The following is a 27,856-nucleotide window of genomic DNA, read 5'->3' on the forward strand; positions in this document are numbered from 1 at the left end:
CATGATAATTATTTAATTTTAAATCCACTTATTATCCAGCCAACAATACATTTTCCACTTTCTCCCCATCGCTCAAGACAGAATCTTTTTCTTGTTAACCAATATTACAGTGTAAGTCCTTTGACCTATTGGCACATTATATGATATTTGGGGAATTACTACCATGTTTTCCCGAAAATAAGACCCTGTCTTTATTTATTTATTGGTTCGATTTATATGCCGCCCTTCTCCGGAGACTCAGGGCGGCTTACAATGCGTTAAGCAATAGCCTTCATACTTTTGTATATACCTGCTTAGTAGGGCTTTCGCCCCCCCCCCACAAGCGGTGTTCTTTTTTTATACAAAGTCAGCTTATTGCCCCCACAAACCGGGTCCTCATTTTACCTACCTCGAAAGGATGGAAGGCTGAGTCAACCTTTGAACTTGCAGTAATTGCAGGCAGCTGGTGTTACTTAACAGTGCTTTAGTCTGCTGCGCCACCGAGGCTTATATTTTTTGAACCCCAAAATAAGCGCTTGGCCTTATTTTCCGGGTGGTCTTATTATTTTGGGGTGCGTGGAGCAAGATGGGGCTCCTCTTGCCATCTTACCTGATTTCCAGCTCTGTATTTAAATATTTTCAGGGAGGGCTTATTTTAGCGCATGCACTCAAAAGCCTGATTGGGCTTATTATCAGGGGATGTCTTATTTTTGGGAAAACAAGGTACTTCATAGTCTTTTCTAGTTGGATCCCAATTTCTATGATCAACAAAACAAACCAGTTCATTTTTTTCCCCCAACAGAAAATAATTTGGTATTCCTGGCACATCCCAGGCATTTCAAAAAGCAAGCACACACACAAGTCCCACAGTACAATAAAGTCACATCTTTGTCTCACTGGATTCACTAACTTCCTGGAACACAAAGGCAGGGTTGTCTAATCCCATCTTTGCCTTGGCTTTCGCGTCCTTCTCGTTGTAGAGGCAAAACGCACAATGTGGAGTTTCTACTTCCACAGTTTTGCTGAAGTTGTGAAAGTCCACCCTGTATTTCCCTTCTTTGGTCTTCGAAACAATGGGGGCAAAGCGATAACCCCACAGGACCTCTTCAGCAATGTAAGATGTCCGTACTTGGCAAGTCGCGCTGGTGGATTCTACGGTCCCGTCTAGAAACACCACCAGCTCAAAGTCATGTTGAGAGAGGGTATCGGCTGACATGTGAAAGAAGGGACTGTGCTTGTCGATGACATGGTAAATCGTCAAGGGGCAGATGAAGAAAAGGTTCTCATTGCCCGCATCAACCATAAAATGGATGTTGACTTGATCCAAGATGATCGTCTCTCCTTCAGGTGTGATGGTGGTTTTCAAGAGTTTGCCGTAGATATGACTTCCAATCAGCAGACTTTTCCTGAGGTTGGCCACCCGGATGAGAAGACAGAGTTTTCCACCTCGTTTACTAATCACAGCATTTTTGCTAAAGGTGATCGTTTTTGCTCTCTTTTTGGGTCTGGAGATTTTGGCCAGAATGGCCCCACACATGAAGGAGTTGATGATAACTCCTAGGATAGATTGAAAGATGAGAAGAAAAATGGCGGTGGCACACTGTTCCGTAACACACCTGAACCCATAGCCAATAGTGACCTGGGTCTCCAAGGAGAAGAGGAAAGCTGAGGTCAAACCATTGATGTTATCTACACATGGTGTGTGATTTATAGAAGGGCTGAACTCTGGCAGATCTTGATGGATGTAGGCCACCACATACCAAAGAAGACCAAATAAGAACCAGCTTCCCAAGAAAGCTGAAATAAAGATGGTCATCTTATACCTCCACCTGAGATCCAGGATGGTGGTCCAGATGTCGATCAAGAAAACAAATCTCGACTCTTCTTCGACATTCCCAAATTCTATGTTACACCTTCCATCTTTTGACACCAGTCTTGACCTCCGTCTCTTGCATTCGGTCCAGTGCAGCGTGAAATGTTTCTGGAAGTATTTAAACATTCCCAGCAGTCACTCTGGATTAAAAGGGAGAAATGGAAGAATTATTACGATTTCTTGTAAGCGTTTTTCTTTTCTTTAACGAACGTATCCGTGTAGAAAAAGATTCCAGTCGACTCTTAAATAGGGAATTATGGAATAGCCTAAGGACGCATTCCAAAGTGGTACTTAACTCGGGTAGGTACTGTAACGCTAATGGCTTAAATTCTACCTCATGACTGTCCTTCAAAGCAGCTAGCAATGTATTTTCTCTACTTTTCATTGCTGGAACCAATAAAAGTTACAAGAAGCTCTTACAGTAGCACAGTTACCACTAGCGAGTTGATAAGTACTTCATTTGTGATTGCTCAGCGTTGATTTGGCGGTGGTGACTTATGTGTGTGAATGCATGAATTAACTCTGCAGAAAAATGCCCGCGGCATGAGAAATGACAGAGAAAATTTAACCTGGAGTGCATTATGACCTATTTCGGGATGTGAAATGTCACGGGATGATGGGGAAAGGGCCAAGAGAGGAACGCACGTGTATAAATCAGGACTCAGTGACGTTGACATCATGCTGGAGCTTTCTGAAAATGTTCTCCTTTGTGACTCAACCCGTTGCTAAGCCCGAATGCTGTCATGGCTCTACTTTATAGAGACATATGGGGAAGGTTTGGAATCTATCCCAACTGGAAAGCAACCATGGTCTTTGAAAGCACAAAACGTGACATTGTCACTATGGCATGAAAGCAGAACTGAAGGTCTCTTGTCCAAGTTGAAGGCACACATATGTTACTCTTTAAGATGACCCAAGACTCTTGGCTCCTTTGGGGCTGAACATTCACCCAGCAAACCCTCTGGAAATTTAGAATAGAAGAACAGAGTCGGAAGGGACCTTGGAGGTCTTCTAGTCCAACCCCCTGCTTAGGCAGGAAATCCTACACCACTTCAGACAAATGGTTGTCCAATCTCTTCTTAAAAACTTCCAGTATTGGAGCATTTACAACTTCTGGAGGCAAGTTGTTCCATTAATTGTTCTAATTCTCAGGAAAATTCTCCTTAGTTCTAAGTTGCTTCTCTCCTTGATTAGTTTCCACTCATTGCTTCTTGTCCTACCCTCAGGTGCTTTGGAGAATAGCTTGACTCCCTCTTCTTTGTGGCAGCCCCTGAGATATTGGAAGACTGCTACCATGTCTCCCCTAGTCCTTCTTTTCATTAAACTAGACATACACAGTTCTTGTAACCGTTCTTCATATGTTTTAGCCTCCAATCCCCTAATCATCTTTGTTGCTCTTCTCTGCACTCTTTCTAGAGTCTCAACCGGGGTGAAATCCAGCAGGTGCTGGAGAACCGGTAGTGGAAATTTTGAGTAGTTCAGAGAACTGGCAAATGCCACCTCTGGCTGGCCCGAGTGGGGTGGGAATGGAGATTTTGCAATATCCTTCCCCCAGGAGTGGGGAGGGAATGGGGATTTTGCAGTATCCTTCCCCTGGAGTGGGGTGGGAATGGAGATTTTGCAGTATCCTTCACCTGCCACGCCCACCAAGCCACGCCCACCAAGCCACGCCCACAGAACCGGTAGTAAATAAATTTGGATTTCACCACTGGTCTCAACATCTTTTTTACACCATGGCGACCAAACCTGGATGCAGGATTCTAAGTGTGGCCTTCCCAAGGCATTATAAAGTGGTATTAACACTTCACATGATCTTGATTCTATCCCTGAGTTTATGCAGCCTAGGACTGTCTTATCTGGACATATAAGGGGAACTTTTTTTTTTCTCACACAGTGCTATAATTTATGGTGCAGAGCAAGAAACCGCTTTTGGAAGGTTGAGGAGACAGAGATTCCCCTTATGCGCTCCTGCTCTACGGAAGACCTTGATTGTGAGAATTGCAAACAGCATTCAGACACACCTACCACAGCACCTGAGACATATGATCCTGGAGTGCTTCAATTCATGAGGAGGGAAATATGTGAGAAGTGTTGTTGCCTAGGCAATACAGGGAAGGAATCTCTTCTATTTGCCACCCAACACAAAGGACAAATTAGGTTGCTTCTATTCAGACCATGTTTCTATTTTGCTTGGGCTTTAATTTTAATTGGTATTGGATTAGGGGTAAAAACAAAACAAAACCACATACCAAATACCAGAACTTGTTTTTTGTTTTGTTTTTTTGCAGAAGAAATGAATATAGAATTGAAAAACGGGGCAAGTAACTATGTACTTTCACTGCAACATTTCTAATAAAAACAAGAATTTGTTCAAAACTCTGCACTGGCTTGTTTTTCCCCCCCCTTTTTTTTTGATGCCTTCCGGTCTGTGTTGACTGCCAGGACAAATCCCTGCAGTTTTCGTGGCAGGGATTCAGAAGAGGTTTGTCCTTGCCATCTTCTTCTTCCTAGGGCTGAGAGAGAAGGACTGGCCCAAGGTCACCCAACTGGCTTCGTGTCTAAGGCAGGACTGATCTCCCAGTTTCTAGCTCGGACCTGGATTGTATCTGTATACAATTTTTCAGGCAAACCCCATCCACCAGAACTGTCTCCTTTTGGTTTTTCAGGTGTGAGATGGAGAAAGAGTAGCATGCTTAAGCCTGTTTTGAGTGAGGACGTGGTGAAATAACAACTCGGGATTCCCAGAGGCAAGTTCAGGATCTTGACCACATGATATGCATGTGATGCAAGGAAGCTTGGGGATTGTTGGCAGGGGTGGGCTGCTGGGGGTTTGCAAGGGTTCGGGAGAACCTCTAGCTAAGATTCTATGCAGTTCGGAGAACCCCCAAATCCCACTGCTGGCTGGCCCCGCCCGCCCCACCCCTCCCAGGAGTCCCCACACAGCCCGTTTTGGATGCTGGTAAATGCAGGGTGCACACGGAAGCTTGGGGAGGGCGAATAATGGGCCTACCAGAAGATCAGGAAGGGCCTCCAGAGCTTGGGGAGGCCGTTTTCGCCCTCCCGGATGCTCAAGGAAAGTCTCCGGAGCCCAGGAAAGGCAAAAATACCCCCCGCCACCGCCGTGGTGCAGGAGGCTGACTAGGCCACACCCACCATGGCCACACCCACCTAGCAACCGGGCAGATAACCCCTTGCTAAAATTTTTGAAGCCCACCCCTGATTGTTGGTGACCTTGTTTATTGAATGAATTGCATTTACAATTATCACCCACTCCCAAAGACTCTGGACCGCTATCCATATTATTAAGGCAGTCCTGCATCAAGAGCCCATCTCTCAGCTGCTCTCTTATAACTTCAAACTTGCTAAAATTTATCTCAAATTTTGGGTTGCAGGCAATGCGGAGAAGGAATGGAGGCTCCCAGGGTTTAGGAGAGGACAATTTCAGAGTTCCTGCTTCAGAGATTCCTGTTTAGAAGGCCATGCCAGAGATGATCCTGCATCACCCCTAGATTTAATTCACACAATACTTGGTTTTGCTTAACATGTGGGAATCCAGCCATTATGGATATTAGAGTGGTTTGTTGAAGTATTATGCCAGAACCCTTGTAAAAGGGGAGGGGGGAAGGAAATGGAAAGGAAGGGAAGGGAAGGGAAGGGAAGGGAGGGAAGGGAAGGGAAGGGAAGGGAAGGGAAGGGAAGGGAAGGGAAGGGAAGGGAAGGAAGGAAGGAAGGAAGGAAGGAAGGAAGGAAGGAAGGAAGGAAGGAAGGAAGGAAGGAAGGAAGGAAAAGGGAGAAGAGGGAGGGGAAGGGAGAGTAACAGTAACTTCTATTTATAATCTTTAGAAGATGTATTTTGGGTAATGATGTATTGCCCTCCCTCACCTTTCCCTTAACAACTTGCAGAAATGGGGTAGTGAAATGTGCAATGGGACATCTTATGGAGATCCCACCACCACAGCCAAACTTACTGGCGGCCATATTGCTCCTCTCCCTCTCCCTCAAATCAGCTCCAGTCATAGATTTCCTTCAAAGAGGGGATTCTACTCCAAAAAAAAAAAAAAATGCTGCCATCTGATTTTCTTCTCCAACAGAAATCCCCCAATCTGATGGTACTGAGCAGGCTCAGTCTTTCCAACCCTGGATAAAATTTGCTTACTTCTAAAGCTGGGGTGTCAAACTGGATTTCTTCAAGGACCGAATCAGCATTGTAGTTCTCCTCTGCTGGCTGGGGGGCAGGGAGCAGGGGGGTAGACGGGATGGATGCTTCCTGCAGCACCCTGCCAACCAGAACATGGTGGGGGGGTCACGTGTGGCCCTCCCGCACCCTGTTTTTGTCCTGGACAGCCTCCTGCAGCACTTTACCGGCCAAAAACAGGCTGCACAGAGGTCTCATGAGGACCCCTCACGGTCCATTTTCAGCCACCCCAGCCGCACTCTGCTGGCCAAAAATGGGCCCCGCGGAGGCCCCCGTTTTTGACTGGGAGAGTGCTTCTGGAGGCCAGGGAGACCGAAGACGGGCTGCACGGAGGGCCTCACAGGTTGGCCCTTTGATATTTCCACGCCGGCCCCGCAGGTCAGATTTAAGTTTGAGTTAGACACCCCTGTTCTAAAGAATCTGGGGGAGAAGAGGGCACTTTTACAAACCTCTGTTGATCCCTCATCATTTTTCACTGTCCTTTTTTTATTTTTTTGGCCTTCATGCATTGGAGTCTGCTGTTAGAAACATGAGAAGTTAGCAGACACTAGGGCATGTTTTACTCTATCCTACCCTACTCCAGTGGTGAGTTGTGTTGTGGCCCGCCAGCAGCCTGCGTGGATCGTGGCTGATCCCGATGACGAGGAGGCTGGTGAGGTGTTGAGCCAGGAGCCGGCGCAGCCGGCGCTCACGTCGGACAGCGAGGAGGCCGAAGAGGATGTGATGCCAGAGGCAGAGACTCAGCCAGGGCCTTCAAAACCTCCAGAGGCTCCTTCCAGTGGAGACAGCAAGGTGGAGGAGCCTCTCCTCAATGCTTGGACACGCAGGGCTGCCAAAAGGCAGGAGTGGCTACTCAGGAGGAGGAGGTCTACTCGAGAGTAGGGCTTGAGGATAATTGGCCACTCCCTTAGCCTATTTAAGTCGCACGCAGCTAGTGCTTTCTTGCTAGAAATAACATCTCCTCACTACAGAGCATCTTGGAGAGCGAGTAACTTCTCATATCTGGTTTTCTGGGCTGATTGCCAACCTTTGTCGGACTTTGTTCTTAATAATAATGTTCTTGATAAGGACCCTTTGCACGGGAAGCCTGCATTCTTGAAAGGGGTTTGTTTGGAAGTAAATAGGGTTTGCGAAGCTTGGTGTGTGTCACATTCTCTGGGAAACCGAAGCTGGGGCAGAACAGGTTGCTACCAGTTCGTCCCGGTTCAGACAAACCAGTAGCGGTGGCAGGAAGCTCCACCCATGGAAGCTCTGCACATATGCAGAAGCGCCACACGCTCCCAAAGTGAGCAAGCAAGCGCTCCCAATAGCGAACCGGTAGCAAAGGTAAGTGAAACCCACTACTGCCCTACTCTACTTCATCCCATTCTCATCCTTCACTCTAACCTTTAAGCAACAACTTTGAACATGTGCCTGAAAGTCACAAGAGAAATGTCTCCAACGTTTATTATTGGGCAACACCCAGGAAACATGTATTAGCTGCCCAACAGTACAGATTTCCGTGTCTGCAGTCAGCTACAAAAGGCCCTATAGGCATTCTTGTCCTGACTTATTCTCCTGCTTGCTGGTCAACAGCGAGAGACCAGTTAAACTTTAAGCATGTTCCCAAGAAAGGGCACGAGGTCATTTCTCCTCAATTTGGCTTCCTTACATTGCCTTAATCTGTTTGCCTCGAAAAAACACCCAACCAAAGATCCAAAGAAAAACTCCGGATTCAACACACCATTTGTAGTAATTTTCCAGGGTTTAATTTCTCATTTCCTCTTATTGCTTTCAGTTGTTCAACTCTCAGAGGTGAAACCTTTCATCATTCTCCTTTGCGTCACTCTTGCTGGGCCATCACGGTCCTGTTTTATGACTTTCATTTAGAGGATAACCCGTCTTTGCAACCAACTAGGGAGCAGACATGTAAAACCAGCGGGCAAGAAGAACAAACTTTTACGATTTTGTTTTCTTTCCTTTTTTTCCCCTCCAAATAATTAACCCTTAAATTCAATACTTTCAAAGTTAAGGAAGAAGGAAGGGTCTTTCTAAAACACCAGGGGTGGTCTTCAAAAATTATAACCAGGGGTTCTTTGCCTGGTTGCTGGGTGGGCGTGGCCATGGTGGGCGTGGCCTAGTCACTCTCCTGCATCACTGCAGGGGGAGGGGGAATTTTTGCCCTCCCCGGGCACCGGAGGCTTTCCTCAAGTCTCCAGGAGGGCAAAAACAGCCTCCCCAGGCTCCGGAGGCCCTCTGGAGGCCAGAAACAGGCCCGTTTCTGGCCTTCCCAAACTTCCGGTAAGCCTGTTTTTTGCCCTCTCCAAGCCTCCATGTGTGCCCTGCATTTGCCTGCATCCAAAACAGGCCACGTAGGGACTCCTGGGAGGGGCGGGGCAGGGTGGGCAGGGCCAATCAGGAGTGGGATTTGGGGGTTCTCCAAACTGCACAGAATCTTAGCTAGAGGTTCTCCCGAACCCCTGCAAACCCCCAGCAGCCCCCACCCCTTTAAAACACCATGCAAATGGAGTTACGTAACAATGTGGTAAAATGTCTATGGTGATTCTCAGTCATCCAGATCATGGTTGTCCCAAAGGTGCATTTTCAAAAGGCAACTGGACTCTCTTGGGGTTTTTTTTTTCTTGAAAACCTTTCGCTTCTCCATCCAAGAAGATTCTCCAGTTCTGACTGAATGGTGGAGGATATACGCAAGAATATAAATCCTTCCATCCTCCACCATCCGGTCAGAACTGAAGAAGCTTCTTGGATGAGAAGTGAAACGTCTTCAAGGAAAAAGGCTCAAGGTTGACTCAGCCTTCCATCCTTTCGAGGTAGGTAGGAGCCTGGATAGCTCTGCAGACTAAGCACTGTAATTTAACACCAGCTGTCTGCAATTAAAATAAGTTCGAATCTCGCCAGGCTCAAGGTTGACTCAGCCTTCCATCCTTTCTAAGGTAGGTAAATTGAGGACCCAGTTTGTGGGGGCAATAAGCTGACTTTGTATAAAATATACAAAGGCTATTGAAGGCTATTCCTTAACGTACTGTAAGCCGCCCTGAGTCTCTGGAGAAGGGCAGCATATAAATCAAATTTAAAAAAAAAAGGTAAAATGAGGACCCGGTTTGTGGGGGCAATAAGCTGACTTTGTTATAAAAAAGAACACCGCTTGGGGGGTGGGGGCCGAAAGCCCTACTAAGCAGGTATATACAAAAGTATGAAGGCTATTGCTTAATGCATTGTAAGCCGCCCTGAGTCTCCAGAGAAGGGCGGCATATAAATCAAACCAATAAATAAATAAATAAAAACAAAGTCCAGTGCCTTTTGGAAAAGCAGCTTTCGGACAATGGGGAGAAATATAACATGGCCCGTGACTGAGAATGTCAATTTTGAATCTTCTTCTGGGGTGAAAATAAATAAAAAAAAACCCAACCAAAATTAGCACAGAGAAAGAGAAGCGTCCAAGCCAGTCTACTTCCTTAGTTGCTACTTGCAAGGAGTTATTATGTCTAAAGCAACGTAAGAAGATTGAAGCTTCTTGAAGAAGCAGCATGTAAATGGCACGGGGTACAAATTAAGAGACTAAATTTGGATCTCATCTTTTCATTAAAAAAATATTTCGTGCAATAGAATATCAACACGGGTCCCTGCCTGAGGTTAATCATTATAAGTCTAATCAAGATCTGAGCATTGTTCTCCGTCTTCCTTTAAAAGAATTAAAAGATACCTTTTTAGAAAAAAAAACAATGTGTGTTGTGTAACAGTATGTGGTTATAAAAGGAGTCTGATTTAAATCTGTAGGAATCTGAACCAATCTGGTCTAGTTCAGTAAGGACACAGCTCTTAATCCTCCTTTGAAGAAAAAGATATATAACCCATTGTTGTATAAGAAAGAATTCTCATAGGGAAAGAATTAAATCAGCAAAGAACAACCCCGTCCTATCATACGCATCTAATTTACCAAAGTAGATCTTGATTGATTGAGCAAAGGGAACAAACATTGCAAATGTCTGGTTTTAAACTGGAGAAATGTCTCAACTTAATTCTTCAGAGGAATACAAGCCCACATGTCATTCATTGCCACTTTATAGATAAACTTGTTTATTTGTATTTAGATTGCTAATGTCCAATCCATGTCCTGAATCGGCATGATAGGGAAGTTGCGAAAACTAAAAAGCACTTCACATAAAACAATCAGGAATGCAGGAAGTCCTTTTATCTATCTAAGCCCCAATATCTAAGAAGAGATAGTCTCCAAAGCACCTGAGGGCGGGACAAGAAACAATGTTGTTGTTATTAGTTGCGAAGTCATGTCCGACCCATCGTGACCCCATGGACAATGTTCCTCCAGGCCTTCCTGTCCTCTACCATCCCCCGGAGACCATTTAAACTCACTCCTACTGCTTCAGTGACTCCATCCAGCCACCTCATTCTCTGCCGTCCCCTTCTTCTTTTGCCCTCAATCTTTCCCAGCATTAGGCTCTTCTCCAGGGAGTCATTCCTTCTCATGAGGTGGCCAAAGCATTTGAGTTTCATCTTCAGATCTGGCCTTCTAAAGAGCAGTCAGGGTTGATCTCCTCTAGGACTGACTGGTTTGATCGCCTTGCAGTCCAAAGGACTCGCAGGAGTCTTCTCCAGCACCAGAGTTCAAAGGCCTCAATTCTTTGGCGCTCAGCCTTTCTTATGGTCCAACTTTCACAGCCGAACATTGCAACTGGGAAAACCATAGCCTTGACTATATGCACTTTTGTTGGCAGGGTGATGTCTCTGCTTTTTAGTATGCTGTCTAGATTTGCCATAGCTTTCCTCCCCAGGAGCAATATTGTTTCCCCAAAAAACAATAGTTGGAAACTAATCAAGGGGAGAAGCAACCTAGAACTAAGGAGAAATTTCCTGACCGTGAGAACAATTAATCAGTGGAATGACTTTCCTTCAGAAGTTGTGAATGCTCCAACACTGAAAGTTTTAAAGAAGACATTGGACAACCATTTGTCTGAAATAGTATATAGGGTTTCCTGCCTGAACAGGAGGTTGGACTAGAAGATCTCTAAAGTCCCTCCCAACTCTGTTATTCTTATCTACCTACCAAAGATTTACTGCCTAAAGTCCCTTGAAGGATTGGATGCAACTTCCCAAAGGCTTCTAGACATTGCAACCAGATTGCCATTTTTAATGTGAGAAAAGGATATTATTTAGTAGGGAGAAGGAAGCCGCTGTTGGCTCAACCAAGTCTTACACATGATAGGAACAATTTTATTTTCCTCCGAAAATCATTTCTTGTGCCTCATCCAGGACATCAAGTAACCAGAAGAGACACCTAATGAAACCAATTGACTTTCTGCGGTGTGATGTGGAAGGCTTCCACCCTTTTGTCAGAAACATCTTCAAGGTTGTGTGCAAACATTTGAAGCCTTGCATAGGACCTACTAAAAGCACAACTGGAGGGAGCCAGAGGTGGTATTTGCCGGTTCTCCAGACTACTCAAAATTTCTCCAGAACCTGTGGATTTCACCCATGGGTCCATGGCTGTAGATGCTATAAATGCAGCCCAGTTGGAGAGTACCTGGAGTGCAGTCACATGATTTGGGGGGGAGGATTTACCATTGGAACTTCGAATCTGGTTGTAAGTAGATCCCAAGTAGGTCTGTCAGTACTTCAAATACAGGTAGTCCTCAACTTACGACCACCATTGAGCCCCAAATTTCTGCTGTTAAGTCACACATTTCTTAAGCGAGTTTTGCCCCAATTTACGAATTTTCTTGCCACAGCTGTTCAGGGAATCACTGCAGTTGACAAGTTAGTCACCCAGTTGTTAAGGGAATTGGGCTTCTCCGTTGACTTTGCTTGTTCAGAAGATCGCAAAAGGAGATCTCAGGACCTTGGGGGCCCAGCAACGGTCATAAATACGAGCCGGTGGCCAAGCATCAGAATTTTGATCACATGATCATAGGGAGGTTGCAAATGTTATAACTGTGAAAAAAGGTCATCAGTCACATTTTTCAATGCCATTGTAGCTTTGAATGGTCACTAAACAAAGAACTACCTGTATATCTCCATGGTAGCAATGGTACCATAAGGAAGGCTGAGTGCCAAAGAATGGAGGCCTTTGAACTCTGGTGCTGGAGAAGACTCCTGCGAGTCCCTTGGACTGCAAGGCGATCAAACCGGTCAGTCCTAGAGGAGATCAACCCTGACAGCTCTTTAGAAGACCAGATCCTGAAGATGAAACTCAAATACTTTGGCTACCTAATGAGAAGGAAGGACTCGCTGGAGAAGATCCTAAGGCTGGGAACGATTGAGGGCAAAAGAAGAAGGGGACGACAGAGAACGAGGTGGCTGGATGGAGTCACTGAAGCAGTCGGCGTGAGTTTAAATGGTCTCCAGGGGATGGTAGAGGACAGGAAGGCCTGGAGGAACGTTGTCCATGGGGTTGCAATGGGTCAGACATGACTTCACAACTAACAACAAAGCAATGTATCTATCAATCACATTCAGTCACAATTCACCTTTTTCTAGTTTCTACCCATGAAGACATGAAATTAGTTATCCATCCATCTCTCTATTACTTCCTCACTGGTATCTCTGCTGGTCAGTGAGAAAAAGACCCTCCTTCATGATGTCCTCCTTTGGGGAAAATGCCAGCCAAAGGTGGGAAACCAAGGAGACTTATGATTGCAGTGATTGGCCAAACTCTGATACGCTCAGATCACTTTGCGATTCTTGAGGAAGGCAGAAGGAATCCATGAGGATTCCCATCAAAACTGGACTTCCAACAGCCGTTGTCTGTTTACTTTAATTAAGATCTATTTTAATTAAAATGGAGGATCTGTGGTACAATGATCTCCATGAATGCTGTTCTGTCTACATTGGCATGTTTCCTCTTGTCTCTTGTAGGACAATTCTTATGGAAGTAAGGGAGCTGTTAACACATCTAACACCTAAGTAAAGATTTGCTTTTGCTAGATAAAAAAAGGTAAATGTTTGCTCAAGGAAACTAGCAAGGATGTAATGACTAACTAAATGGCTTTCATTAACAAGGGAAGCATCTTTGAAGTGTGTAGGTATCTCAGTACAAGACATTTCCCCTTAGACAAGAAGGAGCCTAGTGCTAATTGTTTAGTGCTCTGCAATGCTTCAGATTTACTTCCCAAAAAATGGAGCACCTGTCAGTGACTCATTAAAGCAGCTGCACAATTCTGAAACACAGCTGCTTTAAATAAACTTGGCTCTATCACCTAGCCAGTTTTCACACCAAAGGCGAGACTAGAACTCACAGTCTCCTGGTGATTGGCCCTGACTCGCCCAGCTGGCTTTCATGCCTAAGGCGGGACTAGAACTCACAGTCTCCTGGTGATTGGCCCTGACTCGCCCAACCGGCTTTCATGCCTAAGGCAGGACTAGAACTCACAGTCTCCTGGTGATTGGTCCTGACTCGCCCAGCCGGCTTTCAAGCCTAAGGCGGGACTAGAACTCACAGTCTCCTGGTGATTGGCCCTGACTTGCCCAGCCGGCTTACATGCCTAAGGCGGGACTAGAACTCACAGTCTCCTTGTGATTGGCCCTGACTTGCCCAGCCGGCTTTCAAGCCTAAGGCGGGACTAGAACTCGCAGTCTCCTGGTGATTGGCCCTGACTCACCCAGCTGGCTTTCATGCCTAAGGCGGGACTAGAACTCACAGTCTCCTGGTGATTGGCCCTGACTTGCCCAGCCGGCTTTCACGCCTAAGGCGGGACTAGAACTCACAGTCTCCTGGTGATTGGCCCTGACTCGGCCAGCCGGCTTTCACGCCTAAGGCGGGACTAGAACTCACAGTCTCCTGGTGATTGGCCCTGACTCGGCCAGCCGGTTTCATGTCTAAAATGGGATTAGAACTCCACAGTCTCCTGGTTCCTAGGCCAGCATTTTCACCACTAGGCCAAACTGGGTTTATTTCTTCATTTAGCTTGGTTTCAAATCCCATCTCTAAAGCCATGCTGAAGCTAAAAATATTAAAAGCTGCTTAGATCAGAAAGCCTGACTAAGTGGGCTCAGTGGCTAAGACACTGAGCTTGTCAATCAGAAATCAGTCAATCAGTTGCAGTTCGGTGGTTCGAATCCCTAGTACAGCGTGAGCAGGGGGTTGGACTATATGACCTCCAAGGTCCCTTCCAACTCTGTTACTGTAAGGTTTCCGTTCTGCAGTCCTGAAGACTGTTGCTTCCAGCTTCCAGGTTTTATAGGGCACAATAATAACACAGTGAAAACTCTGAAGACGATAGAATTCTCAAGCTTTTATTTTTCTCTGGGAAGCTGCACTTTATTGAAATAACTCAGTTACGTCTGCTGGATAAAAATATATATATATATACTTATTTTAGAAGTTAGGCCAAAGGAAAAAGCCATCCGAATTCACTGATTTTGCCAGAAACCTTTGGCTGCACAATTGCGGAGGCGTTTTCAGAGAGGCTCCTCTTGAAAGCGTGCTGAGGTGGCAAACTAAAATATCCTAATTAATTTTTCATGGCTCAGAATTTTCAAAGCATGTGGGAACGTTAAAATTCAGGATGTGATACCCAGAGCCAGTTAACCATCAGGCCTGTGCTCAGACACCCTGAGAGGGAGCAATTAAGTCATGGGTTCCTTGTGCTGATTTCCAGCCTTCAGAAAGATGCCAATAAACCCAGAATCCTGTTTTCTTCCACCCTCGGTCTTTCCATCATTTCAAACCAAATAACAAAGGAGATGTGCTTATATTTGATTTAAGAATGTACATGTCAGTCATAATTTATAAGCAAGCAAGGAGAAAGTTACTGGAGTATGGAAATGAAAATCTCATCGAGTTGCGGATTATAATATCATGAAATGCGCCATCTCATTCAAGACTCGCTCGTAAAGGCAGAAGCAAAACAAAATTCTTAGCGTTGGACTACCGGCATTTGGGGTTAATGATTAAAAAGCCAAAAAGGACTCAATGAAATTGGAGTCATGTGAGAGATTATTGACTGCCCTGTCTTCCTCGCCGCTCTTTTCCTTCCACTGTAAAATGGGAGAGTGAAGAATTAACTCAAAATGTAGTTCTGTAGAACCAAACAGTCCCTCCTTCTCCTCCTTCTCCTTCTCCTCTTCTCCTTCCTTCCCTCTTCTTCTTCTTCTTCTTCTTTTCTTCTTCTTTTCTTCTCCTCCTCCTCCTCCTCCTTTTCCTCCTCCTCCTCTCCTCCTTCTCCTCTTCTTCTCCTCCTTTCCCTTCTCCTCTCCTCCTCCTTCTCCTCCTTCTCCTCCTCCTCTCCTTCTCCTCCCTCCTCCTCCCTTCTCCTTCTCCTTTCCTTCTCCTCTCCTTCTTTTCCTCCTTCTCTTTCTCCTCTCCTTCTTCTCCTTCTCCTTCTTCTCCTCCTCCTCACCTAACCAAGCTCCCCCAAGATGGATCAATTGTAACTTCCAAGTTCCAAAGCATTTTAATTGAGATGTCAACCATATCTGAAAGGTTTGGGAGGATAATGCTATATTTTCTGTGCCAAGTCTCCTTGAGAATGGAACTGATTTTCAGTGAATAGGTGATAGGTTCCCAGCACACCTCTCTATAAGTCCAGCACGAAGTGTAAGAATAAGTCAGTGTTAGTTCTTGGTTAACTCTTGGGAAAATGCAGGATTAACTTCATGACTCACTCCTCCCCTTGGCGGATGCAAAATCTGAATTCTCTTCATTGTTAGAGTAGATGCATCAGGACCACACTTGAAACCGCATTGTCCTCTGTTATATTCTTCTTCCATGAATCAACAGCTTGTAAAGAGATACAGATTACTGACCCAGAGAAAGAATGAAAATTACATGTCTGTAATTTTCCATTCCACTATCTCATAGATTCATGAGCCAGTATTATCAGTAGTGGGTTTCAATTTAGTTTGCTACCGGTTAACTCATGCGTGTGTGCACGCTTGCGCATGCGTGCGTGTGGGCAGAGCCTCCTGCTGCTGCTGCTACCGGTTCATCCGATCCTGGGTGAACCAGTAGCAACCCACCACTGAGTATTATACTGTGCAAATGGGAGGGGGGGAACACCATAATCTCTCAATGTTTATCACCAAATTTCTTTATGCATCCTTTTCTTGGCAGAACTGGCTTGTTGTTCTGGGTTCTGGTGATTACAACATTTCTTGAAATCAGTTGTGGCTTAAGAGAGAAGACAGCAGAGAGGAAGAATACACTCAGCTGATCACCTGGAAGATTTTGAATCAACGTTCTTGGTCTGGTTGCTGATAGGAGGCTTCCCCATCGGTTGAATTTGGAGCTTCACAAGGGAATTGCTAGACTATGGGTTAAGTTGTGGTTATGGAAGATACTTTAATGATGACTTGAATTCATTCATTCATTCATTCATTCATTCATTCATTCATTCATTCATTCATTTTCCCTCCTTTATTATTTTTATAAATAACTCCAAGTGGCAAACTATTTAACATTCATTTTTGTCCTATTTTCTCTACATCAACAACTCTGTGAGGTGGTTTGGTATCAGGCCTGGAAGCCATCTTTTTCGTTGGATCTTCAGGCCTGCCACATTTACTACTGTGGGAAACTGGGAGGGAGGGTGGATGGTATAGAGCCAGGATGATATATAGTCATAATAACCAGAGGTGAGATTCACTTACCTTCCCTACCGGTTCGCAAATGTGAGCACACACGCCACCTGCGCATGCTCGGTCTAGCACCAATCCTCTTTGCTCACGTGTGTGCCCTCTGTGCATGCGCCTGGCCTCAAAAACATGGCAAAATAGGACAACATTACATCCGGCCAGGTGGGCAGGGCCTACCGCAGTCACCGCTACTGGTTCTCCCAAAACGGACAGAACCGGCTGAATCCCACCTCTGATAATAACATTCCTTTCTCGGAGAGTCCAGGACATCTTGCCCTGCAACTTGGAGGCATCTCCAGTTGAGACGGTGCTTTGATTGGACCATGTAATTGACATGTGTGTGTTGGGCAGGGGCTTGGACTTTCCTTTGGGTGGGGAAAACCTGGAAGCTTTCAGATTCGGGTTTTCCCAGATGTGCCAATATGACATCTCTAATAAAATGGATCTTTGAGGAACTTCAGGCCTCAGAGTCTCATTTCATTGGGGGTGTTACTTGGAACCCTGACAGTTGGGCTGAGAGAAACCGATTGGCCCAAAGTCATCCTGCCAGCTTTCATGCCTAAGGCAGGACTAGAACTCTGTGATCTCTCAGTTTCTAGCCTGGTGCTATTTATCTAATGTTATGCCCCAGTATGCCATCTGAACATGGGTTTTATTGTAAAGCAGTCATTAAGGTAAAGGTAAAGGTTTCCCTGTCCATTGATGTCTGATTCTAGGGGCTGATGCTCATCTTCATTTCTTGGCCAAGGGAGCCAGCATTGCCCAAAGGCATTTTCCATAATCAGGTGCCAGCATGGCTATCTGCCAGTGATGGCGAATCTTTTCAGCACCGAGTGCCCAAACTGGAACGGCAGCTGGTCTTTGGGTTTCTGGCACTCTACCATGTGTGAAGACCAGCTGGCCAGCATGCATGCACGTGCAGGAAACCAGAAGAGCAGCTGGCAACGGCGCGCGTGCCCACAGAGAGGGTTCTGCATGCTACCTCTGTCCCGCATGCCATAGGTTCGCCATCACGGCTATATGCCAAAGGCGCACAGAATTGCTGTTACCTACTTTCAGGGAAATTAGAAGGTTGTGTCAACTTGCAAAGCTTTCAAGTTGCCATGAGCAGGAGGGAGGGAGAACTGAAGTGAATTCCATACATTCTTCCTGACCGCAATCAGAAGGAGGGTGTTAGGTTTCACAGCCAGCCAAAGTGGTTAATTGGAGAATGTGATTTATGACATGGCCAGAGACGAGGGGAGAGACAGGGTCATAGGGGAACGTAAATCTACGTAGGATCAGTCCTAACTGCATCCCAGTATTGCCGGAATGTTGCTCCTAATAAATGACTATATTTCCTTTGAAGTTTGGATCATGGCTCATGAATTAATTAGGGCATCTTTCGGAAACTTGACAGGTTGCAGATAGAGTTGCAAAGCGGAGATCAAAATATGCAATCACACAGACATCAGCAAATTCGCAAAGAGCTTTTTAACTTTATACGTGAAGGGATGTCTCTTTGGAAACGATGCCACAGACACACTACATAAAAGGAGAAATACCGGCCTCATTGCCGCATCGTTTTGCTACTTTTTTGAATGCCTGCACTGAGCTTCTTACAATGCAGCATGGCTTAAATCACATTTAGCACATGCATCCCGTTCCTTTCTGTACTGATCATCTTCACTTAAAAACACCTATTTTGCATTTCTAATGTCTTCTCTGAGTCATGTTGAGTATTTATCAGTTCGTTTCTCTGGACACTAAGAGCGGTTGATCGAAGAAGAATTGACACCTTTGAACCTTTGTGGTACTGCTGTAAATGATTACGTATACCAGGGACAGCCAGAGCAACTAACAGAGAGCTGATGAATCATATAAAACCAGACATATCACTAGAAGCCAAAAATCACAAGACTACGTCTGATTTACTTTGGCTATGTCACGTGTGCAAATTCATTGGAGAAGTCAATGAGGCTAGGAATGGTTAGTGGAGCAAGAAGACGGGGCAAGCAAAGAACATGCTGGCTTGATACGATCAAAACCGATACAGTGATGAACATTCAACAATTGAAAGTAGTTGTGTTTGATGGAGTGGCATGGAGAACACTTGCCTGTAAAGTCACCAAGAGCCGGATACGACTGAAGGGTTAAAACAACAAATTCTTCTCTAAGCATAATTGATTTGCAAAAGGTTGCTACTTTTCAAGCTGCATTGAGTGAGTTATTGACTCAACGTATTAGGTTGCTGAAGTGAACAGGTAACTAAGCAAATGAGATGCAAAAAATTCTACTTTGCATGGCGCTTTTAAGAAGCAACAATTTTAACTTTTCCATATGGTGCCCTGATAATACAAGTTGCTTTAATTTCATTGCATCGGGCTACCCTTATCCACAATCCAACCTTGTTGGAGAACGGTTGACCTTAGTTCTCATTGTCCTTGTTCTATCTAGGGAGGTGTAGAATATACTTCCATGCTGAAATACTCCCAGCCTTAAAAATGTCTAAAAAGAAGATATTGATGGAGGGAATGTGCAATTATTTACAGCTGATTTAAAATGTTCCATTAGAAGATCAAAACTTAATGGATTGGATCCAGATATGTCATCCAGAAATGAGAAATGACCATCCCATTGGTTGGAGGTGGGCTTTGCTGACCTACTTTCTCCTTGTCAAACCCCACACTAACTCTATTTTGCAGTTGCACAATGAGCAGCAAAGAGGGGGGGGTTGGGTTTTAATAAAGAAACACAGACACAAATACACATTTTGTTTTTGGTGATCTAATATGTTTCTGCTCTTTTAAGAGCATGGCTAAAATTATAACTATTGAAAATGGTCTTCATATCCATGAAGGTGTTTTTTTTTTTAATTTGTTGAACATGTACAAGATAACAGGTATGAATATGAACATGGACATGAACAAAGGAAACAAATACAAATAAATGGGGACAGTAGGACAGGGACAGTAGGCATGCTGGTGCATTTATGCACGCTCCCTTTACGGACCTCTTAGGAATGGGGTGAGGTCAACAGTAGACAGTTTAAGGTTAAAGTTTTGGAGGTTTGGGGAAGAAACCACAGAGTCAGGTAGTGCATTCCAGGCATTAACCACTCTGTTGCTGAAGTTGTATTTTCTGCAGTCGAGTTTGGAGCGGTTTACCTTGAGTTTGTATCTATTGTTTGCCCATGTATTATTGAGGTTGAAGCTGAAGTAGTCATTGACAGGTTGGACGTGGTAGCAGACAATTTTGTGAACTACGCTTAGGTCAGACCGAAGGCGGTGTAGTTCTAGGTTGTCCAAGCCCAAAATTTTGAGCCCGGTGGCATAAGGTATTCTGTTGTGAGCAGAGGAGTGGAGGACTCTTCTCGTGAAATATCTCTGGACTCGCTCAATCGTATTAATGTCTGATATACAGTGTGGATTCCAGATGGATGAGCTGTATTCAAGAATTGGTCTGGCAAAGGTTTTACAGTATATGCCCTAGTTTGTAGTACAATGTTACCGGAGAAGAACCTTCGCAAAATTAGGTTAACAACTCTTAATGCCTTTTTGGCTCTGGGGCTTAGATCATCTGAGATGAGTACTCCAAGGTCCTTGACAGAATGAGGGTCCTCTATGAGGTCGTATCTGCCCAGCTTGTTCTGATTTTTGTTGCCATTGTGTAAGACTAACCATTTGTTGGTTGAGATTTGGAATTGCCAATTGTTTGACCATTCAGACACATAGTCAAGGTACTTTTGTAGTATTTATTAGTGTTTATTGTGCTCCCATAAATCAGCATTTAAAGAAGGGCTGCAGAACAGTGGAAGTACATGTGCTTTTTGTATAAAACGGCACAGTGTCAATTCCTTACCAAGTTCCATATAAAGGAGCTGAGAGGAGACTTCAAGCTCTGCTTACAATCTTTTGCTGTACCGGTTTGGTGTAGTACTTAAAGCACATCAGGCTAGAAACCAGGAGATTGTGAGTTCTAGTCCTCATTAGACACAAGGTAAGCTGGGTGACTTTGGGCCAGCCACTCTTTCTCAGCCCTGGGAAAGGAAGCAATGGTAAACCAGAACTGCACAAAAAAAAAAAACTGCAGGGAACTTGTCCGAGCAGTTTCCAAACAATCAGACACAACTGAACAGAAGGACAAAAGGATCCTTGGAGAATTTCCCCAAATAGATAAGATTCTGGCTACATGGATTAGTTGCCGGCTAAGTAGGCAATATTGTCATATATTCAGATTGATACATCTCCCTAACATGTCTCATTTGCTTTTCCTTTTAAAGGACAAAGGACAGTTTTAAAAACAAGGACAGTCCCCACCTCTCCCCTATCCATCACTCTGTTAAACAACTAATTCCCACAACATTGTCTTGTGCCCTACAATGTCAAACCACCTAATAGGGCTGTATTACTACTATCCTTCTCCTCTTTCCTATTACTTATTCCCTTAGCTTCTTATGACTATAACTTGGTTGTTTGTATCCTATGATTTATGTTGATTGCTTATTTAGTATCCTTTGACTTTCACTGAATATTCTATATTATTATTATGAGATTCTATTTTATGATCATGATTTATCATTTGTTGTTTGTATGTACATGGAGAGCTTATGTACCAGAGACAAAATCCTTGTGTGTCCAATCACAATTGGCCAATAAAGAATTCTATTCTATTCTGTTCTGTTCTGTTCTGTTCTGTTCTGTTCTATTCTATTGTTCTGTTCTGTTCTGTTCTGTTCTGTTCTGTTCTGTTCTACTCTACTCTACTCCACTCCACTCTATTGTTCTGTTCTGTTCTACTCTACTCCACTCTACTCTATTGTTCTGTTCTGTTCTGTTCTGTTCTGTTCTACTCTACTCTACTCTATTATTCTGTTCTGTTCTATTCTATTCTATTCTATTCTATTCTATTCTATTCTATTCTATTCTATTCTATTCTATTCTATTCTATTCCATTCCACTCCACTCCACTCCACTCCACTCCACTCCACTCCACTCCACTCCACTCCACTCTACTCTACTCTACTCTACTCGCAATGTAACCAGAAGATCACAATTATGTCACCTGTTCCAACAATGGATGTCTTAATTTTGCCTTTAGAAAAGGTAAGTGAGAAGTACAGCCAACCCTACCATAAGCCAAGTAAGCCAACTGCCTCAAATAACAAATATCAGAAAAATTGTAGTTCTAGCACATTGCTCCTGAAACTGCCACCATTGCTCTCTGATAGGAGATAGGATTGTGTCAGACTCCTAACTTCTCCAGAGCTCCTATCATCATCAAATCTACCTGGTGAAAGATGTTATCCCAAGTACAGAAAAGTAAAGCTAAAGGTTTCCCTCACACATATGTGCTAGTCATTCCTGACTCTAGGGCAGTGGTTCTCAACCTGTGGGTCGGGACCCCTTTGGGGGTCGAATGACCCTTTCACAGGGGTCACCTAAGATCATCGGAAAACACATATTTTCAATGGTCTTAGGAATAATTTTATGGTTGGGGGTCACCACAACATGAGGAACTGTATTTAAAGAGTCGCGGCATTAGGAAGGTTGAGACCCACTGCTCTAGGGGGTCATCTCTGTTTCAAAGCCAAAGAGCCAGCACTGTCTGAAGACATCTCCGTGGTCATGTGGCCGGCATGACTCAACGCCAAAGGCGCACAGAACGCTGTTACCTTCCCACCAAAGGTGGCCCCTATTTTTCTACTTGCATTTTTTACGTGCTTTCGAACTGCTAGGTTGGCAGAAGCTGGGACAAGTTACGGGAGCTCACCCCGTTATGCGGCACTAGGGATTCGAACCGCTGAACTGCTGACTTTCTGATCAACAAGCTCAGCGTCTTAGCCACTGAGCCACTGCGTCCCTTACTAAAAGAAACCATATTACCTTTCAACAAAAGGCCTTGGGTCACCTTAGTGGCCACAGAGGACGTGGTCAGCAAAATCAAAAGTACACTTGCTATATCCTTCTGCTATTTTGAAGACCTGGACCTGATGGCCTCTGGGATTAATAAGCCAAGGTCTTATTGAGAACTGATAACAAGGGCAGAAAAAGCATTCTTTTTAGAAAAAAGATTTCTATAAACCAACACACATAACTTTAAGGTAAATGTAAAGGTTCCCCTCGCACATATGTGCTACTCGTTCCCGGACTCTAGGGGGCAGTGCTCATCTCCGTTTCTAAGACAAAGAGCCAGCGCTGTCCGAAGATGTCTCCGTGGTCATGTGGCCGGCATGACTAAATGCACGGAACGCTGTTACCTTCCCACCAAAGGTGTTCCCTATTTTTCTACTTGCATTTTTTACGAGCTTTAGAACTGCTAGGTTGGCAGAAGCTGGGACAAGTAACGGGAGCTCACCCCGTTACGCAGCACTAGGGATTTGAACCGCTGAACTGCCGACCTTTCAATCGACTAGCTCATCATCTTAGCCACTGAGCCACCGCGTCCCCCTTTAGTCAACTCCTAAAATGACACTTTCTAAAGGACAGACCAAGGACAACCTGGGAACATTCTCAGCTTCTCAAGCTGTGCACCAGAATTAAATCATTTGTTAGGCATGACTGATTTGAAATATTTGAACAGTCCAATGAAAATACCTTCAGGCTGCTACAATATGGTATACTGTATGTGCTATAGACGGAGAAAGGTGTGGCTTTGATTATGGTAGCAGCAAAGATGAACTTTCTGGCCCCACTTAAATCAACAGGAACATGAGTTGATACCGGGCCCCAAAATATATGTATATATTTACCATCTAAGACATCTAGTCAAACAGAACTGTTTTGCATATTTTAATTAAGCAGAATATTGCTACTTCTGGAGGAATGAATAAACAAGATGGAATTGCTATTCTCATAAGGACAGTTGTGGATTTAGACTTTGAGCAACCAGTGTAATAATGTCATTCACACCTTTAGGTTCAGTATCATAAAGGTAAAGGTTCCCCTCGCACATATGTGCTAGTCGTTCCCGACTCTAGGGGTCGATGCTCATCTCCATTTCAAAGCCGAAGAGCCAGCACTGTCCGAAGACACCTCTGTGGTCATGTAGCCGGCATGACTAAACGCCAAAGGCACAAGGAACATTGTTACCTTCCCACCAAAGGTGGTCCCTATTTTTCTACTTGCATTTTTTATGTGCTCTCAAAGTGCTAGGTTGGCAGAAGCTGGGTCAAGTAATGGGAGCTCACTCCGTTATGTGGCACCAGGGATTCGAACCGCTGAACTGCTGACCTTTCAATCGACAAGCTCAGCGTCTTAGCTACTGAGCCACTGCTTAACAACTTAAATAAATACCAGGCTGGCCTCTCTCCTGCATAGAAGAAAGATACCACATATAGAGCATTCAAGATGCTTGTAAAATAAATAAATAAATAAAGGAAAACAATCAGCCATGTCCACAAGGTGAATTAGAGAAGGGAAGGCAAGACAGAAAGGATGGAAAGCAAGTGAAATTGGTGAGGAGACAAACTGAGAGTGGAAAGTGCATGAGGGCACGCTCAATAAACTCTGGTAACATCACTGAGCCATGCTAAAATTAAGTATATTGTTGCTTAAATTCAAAATTCACTGCCTGAACTGTCTGTCTGAGGTCAACCACACTGAAGAGAAAAAGAGTTATTGTAATTTGTTTTCTGTCACCTGGCTTGCTTCCTTTTACCCAGGATTTCACGTAGTTTACCACAAATCTTAAGGAGAAATTGAACAGGGAGGGGTTTTTTTTCCCCTCTCCCTCAAAATTCTAGAACTAGAGATTGATGGATGAAGCTGTTTTGAAAGAAATTCAAGACCTGCAAAGAGTTGATACTAAACTGTATCAAACAGTACATATCAGATGAAGAACATGGCAAGTGTCACTAACTGGGATGGATGGCTTAAAAGGGAATTGGATCAATTCAAGGAGGTCACAGTCTACTTTGAAGATTCAAAAAGTTACTTCCACATGACTCCAATTATTAGCAATAGCACTTAGACTTATATACTGCTTCACGGTGTTTTACAGCCCTCTCTAAGCAGTTTACAGAATCGGAATTTTCCCCCGAAAGATTTTCCTGGCAATTGGCAGAATTAGCCTGCAGCACTGCATTCTAACCATTGGGAGGGAGGGAGGGAGGGAGGGAGGGAGGGAGGAAGGAAGGAAGGAAGGAAGGAAGGAAGGAAGGAAGGAAGGAAGGAAGGAAGGAAGGAAGGAAGGAAGGAAGGAAGTCTATAAGTATAGACTTATTGTGTAAGTCTATACAATAGACTTATATACCACTTCACAGTGCTTTTACAGCCCTCTCTAAGCAGTTTACAGAGTCAATCTATTGCCCCCAACAATCTGGGTCCTCATTTTACCCACTTCGGAAGGATGGAAGGCTGAGTCAACCTTGAGCTGGTGAGATTCAAACTGCCAAATTTCAGGCAGCCGGCAGGCAGCAGAAGTAGCTTGCAGTAGTGCACTCAAACCACTGCACCACCACGGTTCATCAGTTGCAAGAAATCAATAGTGAGAGAGAATAATTTCTCTGTTTCTTCTTGCGACAACCCAGTGGGATCTGGTTGGCTACAAAAAACAGAACACTAAACAAAAATGGATTCTATCCTGATTCACCCTTCATGAGCTATTCAATGTGTTCAAGGCTCATATTCAGAAAAATGTCTGTGCGTACATGTACACACACATATTTTCTGTTTTTGTGCATGCAACCTATAAAACTTAATTTGATAGTTTATATTGAGTCATTTTAGAGTAAGCAGCACCGAAATCAAATAAATTAAACTAAATTAAGTTAAGATGTTTCTCCCACTGCACTCATTTAGATGCGTCCCCACCTATCTTCAAATTAACAATGGCAGGAAGCAATTCATCATATGTACCAGCAATTGATATGATAAAACCCACTCTGGATATTATGCTGTACTTAAGTTTACCATCGTTAATAATAATAATACTGTGTTTCCCTGAAAATAAGACCGGGTCTTATAGTAACTTTTTGCTCCGAAAGACGCATTAGGGCTTATTTTCTGGTTAGCTCTTATTTTGGAGAAAATATGGTACTAAATGCATCTATCTGGTTGATAATCTTAACTGGGGCTTATTTTGGAGGTAGGGCTTATATTATGAGCATTCTGAAAAATCATGCTAGACTTATTTTCTGGTTGGGTCTTATTTTCAGGGAAACATCATCATCATCATCATCATCATCATCATCATCATCATCATCATCATCATCATATACTGTTTCCCCCAAAATAAGACATCCCCTGATAATAAGCCCAATCGGGCTTTTGAGAGCATGGTAAAAAGGACAAGCGCTTATTTCAAGGTTCAAAAAAATATAAGACAGGGTCTTATTTTCGGGGAAACACGGTAATAATAAAAAAACAACAATTCATGACTCTCTGCACCCTCCAGGGCTGCCAGAAGACGAAACTTGCAAGCCAATTTGAAAAGAGCTGCAACCTGAAGTTAGAAGCCATGAATTGAGAAAGTCAATAGATGCTCGAATGCTGTGCTTTGCTTATCATGCCATTGTAAAAGCCGAGGAAGAAGTTTAAAAGGTAAGACTGCTGAGCCTCTGAAATCAGTCCCTTTGCAATAAATTGACGGCAGCGCGTAAGGATTTCACCCAGGGTCTTCTCTCAGAGTTGCTAGGAAAGGGATTGAGAAAAGATTGAGCTCCATAGGCTGTACAGATTGTCTGTTTCTGAGCTGTAAGTTTTCCCTATCATTCCTTAAATGAATGGATATCACGGGCTTAATCCTGCTTCAGTAAGCTTTTGAGACAGTTATGTGTGGAGATGGCAGTTAGCCTAGAACTGTGATGGCAAACCTATGGCACACATGCTGGAAGTAGCACACAGAGCCATCTCTCTGGGCACACCAGCTGTCACCCGTTGCTCTTCCAGGTTCTGGCGCGCACATGCCCACTGGCCAGCTGGTTTGCATGTGCGTGGGAGCATTGGAAACTGGAAAAGCAGCTCCCTAGCACGCATGTGCATGCCGGCCAGCTGGTTTTCATGCACATGTGTGCTAGAAACCAGAAGACCAGGTGACTGGCGCACATGCGCATGCTGGAAAACAGAAGTTCAGTTTCCCGGCACATGCATGCGTGCCAGGGAACTGCTCTTCCAATTTCCAGTGCTCCTGCTGCACGCATGCATGCTCCCGTTTTGGCATTCGATGCCAAAAAGATTTGCCATCACTGGTCTAGAATCACCATATAGCTAAGCATGAACTTAAAACCAAGTCTCAAGTAAGCTTTTATTCACTACCCCTGCCTCTCTCTCCATTCGTCTGTCCATTTGACCGAACCTCAACTTTGAACTCGGGTAAGAAATCCCCGAGTCCAAGGACAGGGTATAGACTGCCCAATATATGCTTATTCTTTTTGTTAAATTATTCCATATTCTAAATTTGCATACTGCACCAAGTAATTAAATGATCTGCACATCATCTCAAACTCAGAAAGACAAAAAAAGGGAACAACAATCTATCAGACAAGAGTGGGAAGGGATCTTGGAGGTCATCTAATCGAACCCTCCAAGCAGGAGACCCTACACCATTTCAGACAAATAGCTGTCCAGCTTCTTCTTAAAAACCTCCAGTGATGAAGCACCCACAACTTCTGAAGGCAATTTCTGTTCCACTGGTTGATTGTTCTCACTGTTAGGAAGTTTCTCCTTAATTCCAGGTTACTTCTCTCCTTGATCAGTTTCCAACCATCTCATCTTGCTTTCTAGTTATTCTTTGCAGAATAAGTTGACCCCTACTTCTTTGTGGCAGCCCCTCAAATACTGGAATACTGCTATCATGTCCCCCCTAGTCCTTCTTTTCTCTAAACCAGCCATACCCAGCACACCCAACAACTCACAACTTCAAGCCATCCAAGCTGAACACGTTCGGAAAATGTGCAGGGAAACATATCACGTGAGCCAAGTGTTCAGAGTGAGGTTTAGAAACGGATTAAATTTTTCTCGTTTAAGAAAATCAACATACAATTGCTTCTCTTACCTCTTTTTTCTCCCCTGCTAAATAGTAAAGAATGTCGTGAGGAATGTGGAGGAAAAAGCCGTCCCACTCTTTGCCTGCGGATCGAGATTTCGGTACCTGCGAAGTTGCAAATTGAATTCTTGGATTGCTTTGGTCCACCTGTTCTTGCATCAGACGGCAGCCAACGAAAGGCCTCTTTGGCATTTATGAATCAATGTCTTAGCTCGAACCACCTGCCAACTCATCTATATGCAATAGCACAATTAGGA

At 44.2% G+C, this 27,856-nt stretch overlaps 1 protein-coding gene across 1 annotated transcript; it reads right to left on the reverse strand.

The window, feature by feature from the left end:
* Positions 1–27,856, reverse strand: KCNJ1 (potassium inwardly rectifying channel subfamily J member 1). Its single transcript, XM_034422018.2, has 2 exons — positions 27,609–27,856; positions 1–1,992 (listed from the first exon to the last, which is right to left on the reverse strand). Exon 2 carries the CDS (start codon positions 1,976–1,978, stop codon positions 860–862), a length of 1,119 nt encoding a protein of 372 aa, XP_034277909.1. The 5' UTR covers positions 1,979–1,992; positions 27,609–27,856; the 3' UTR covers positions 1–859.

This window comes from Pantherophis guttatus, chromosome 9 (assembly GCF_059756535.1).
Source record: "Pantherophis guttatus breed Tessera chromosome 9, ASM5975653v1, whole genome shotgun sequence".
NCBI lineage: Eukaryota > Metazoa > Chordata > Lepidosauria > Squamata > Colubridae > Pantherophis > Pantherophis guttatus.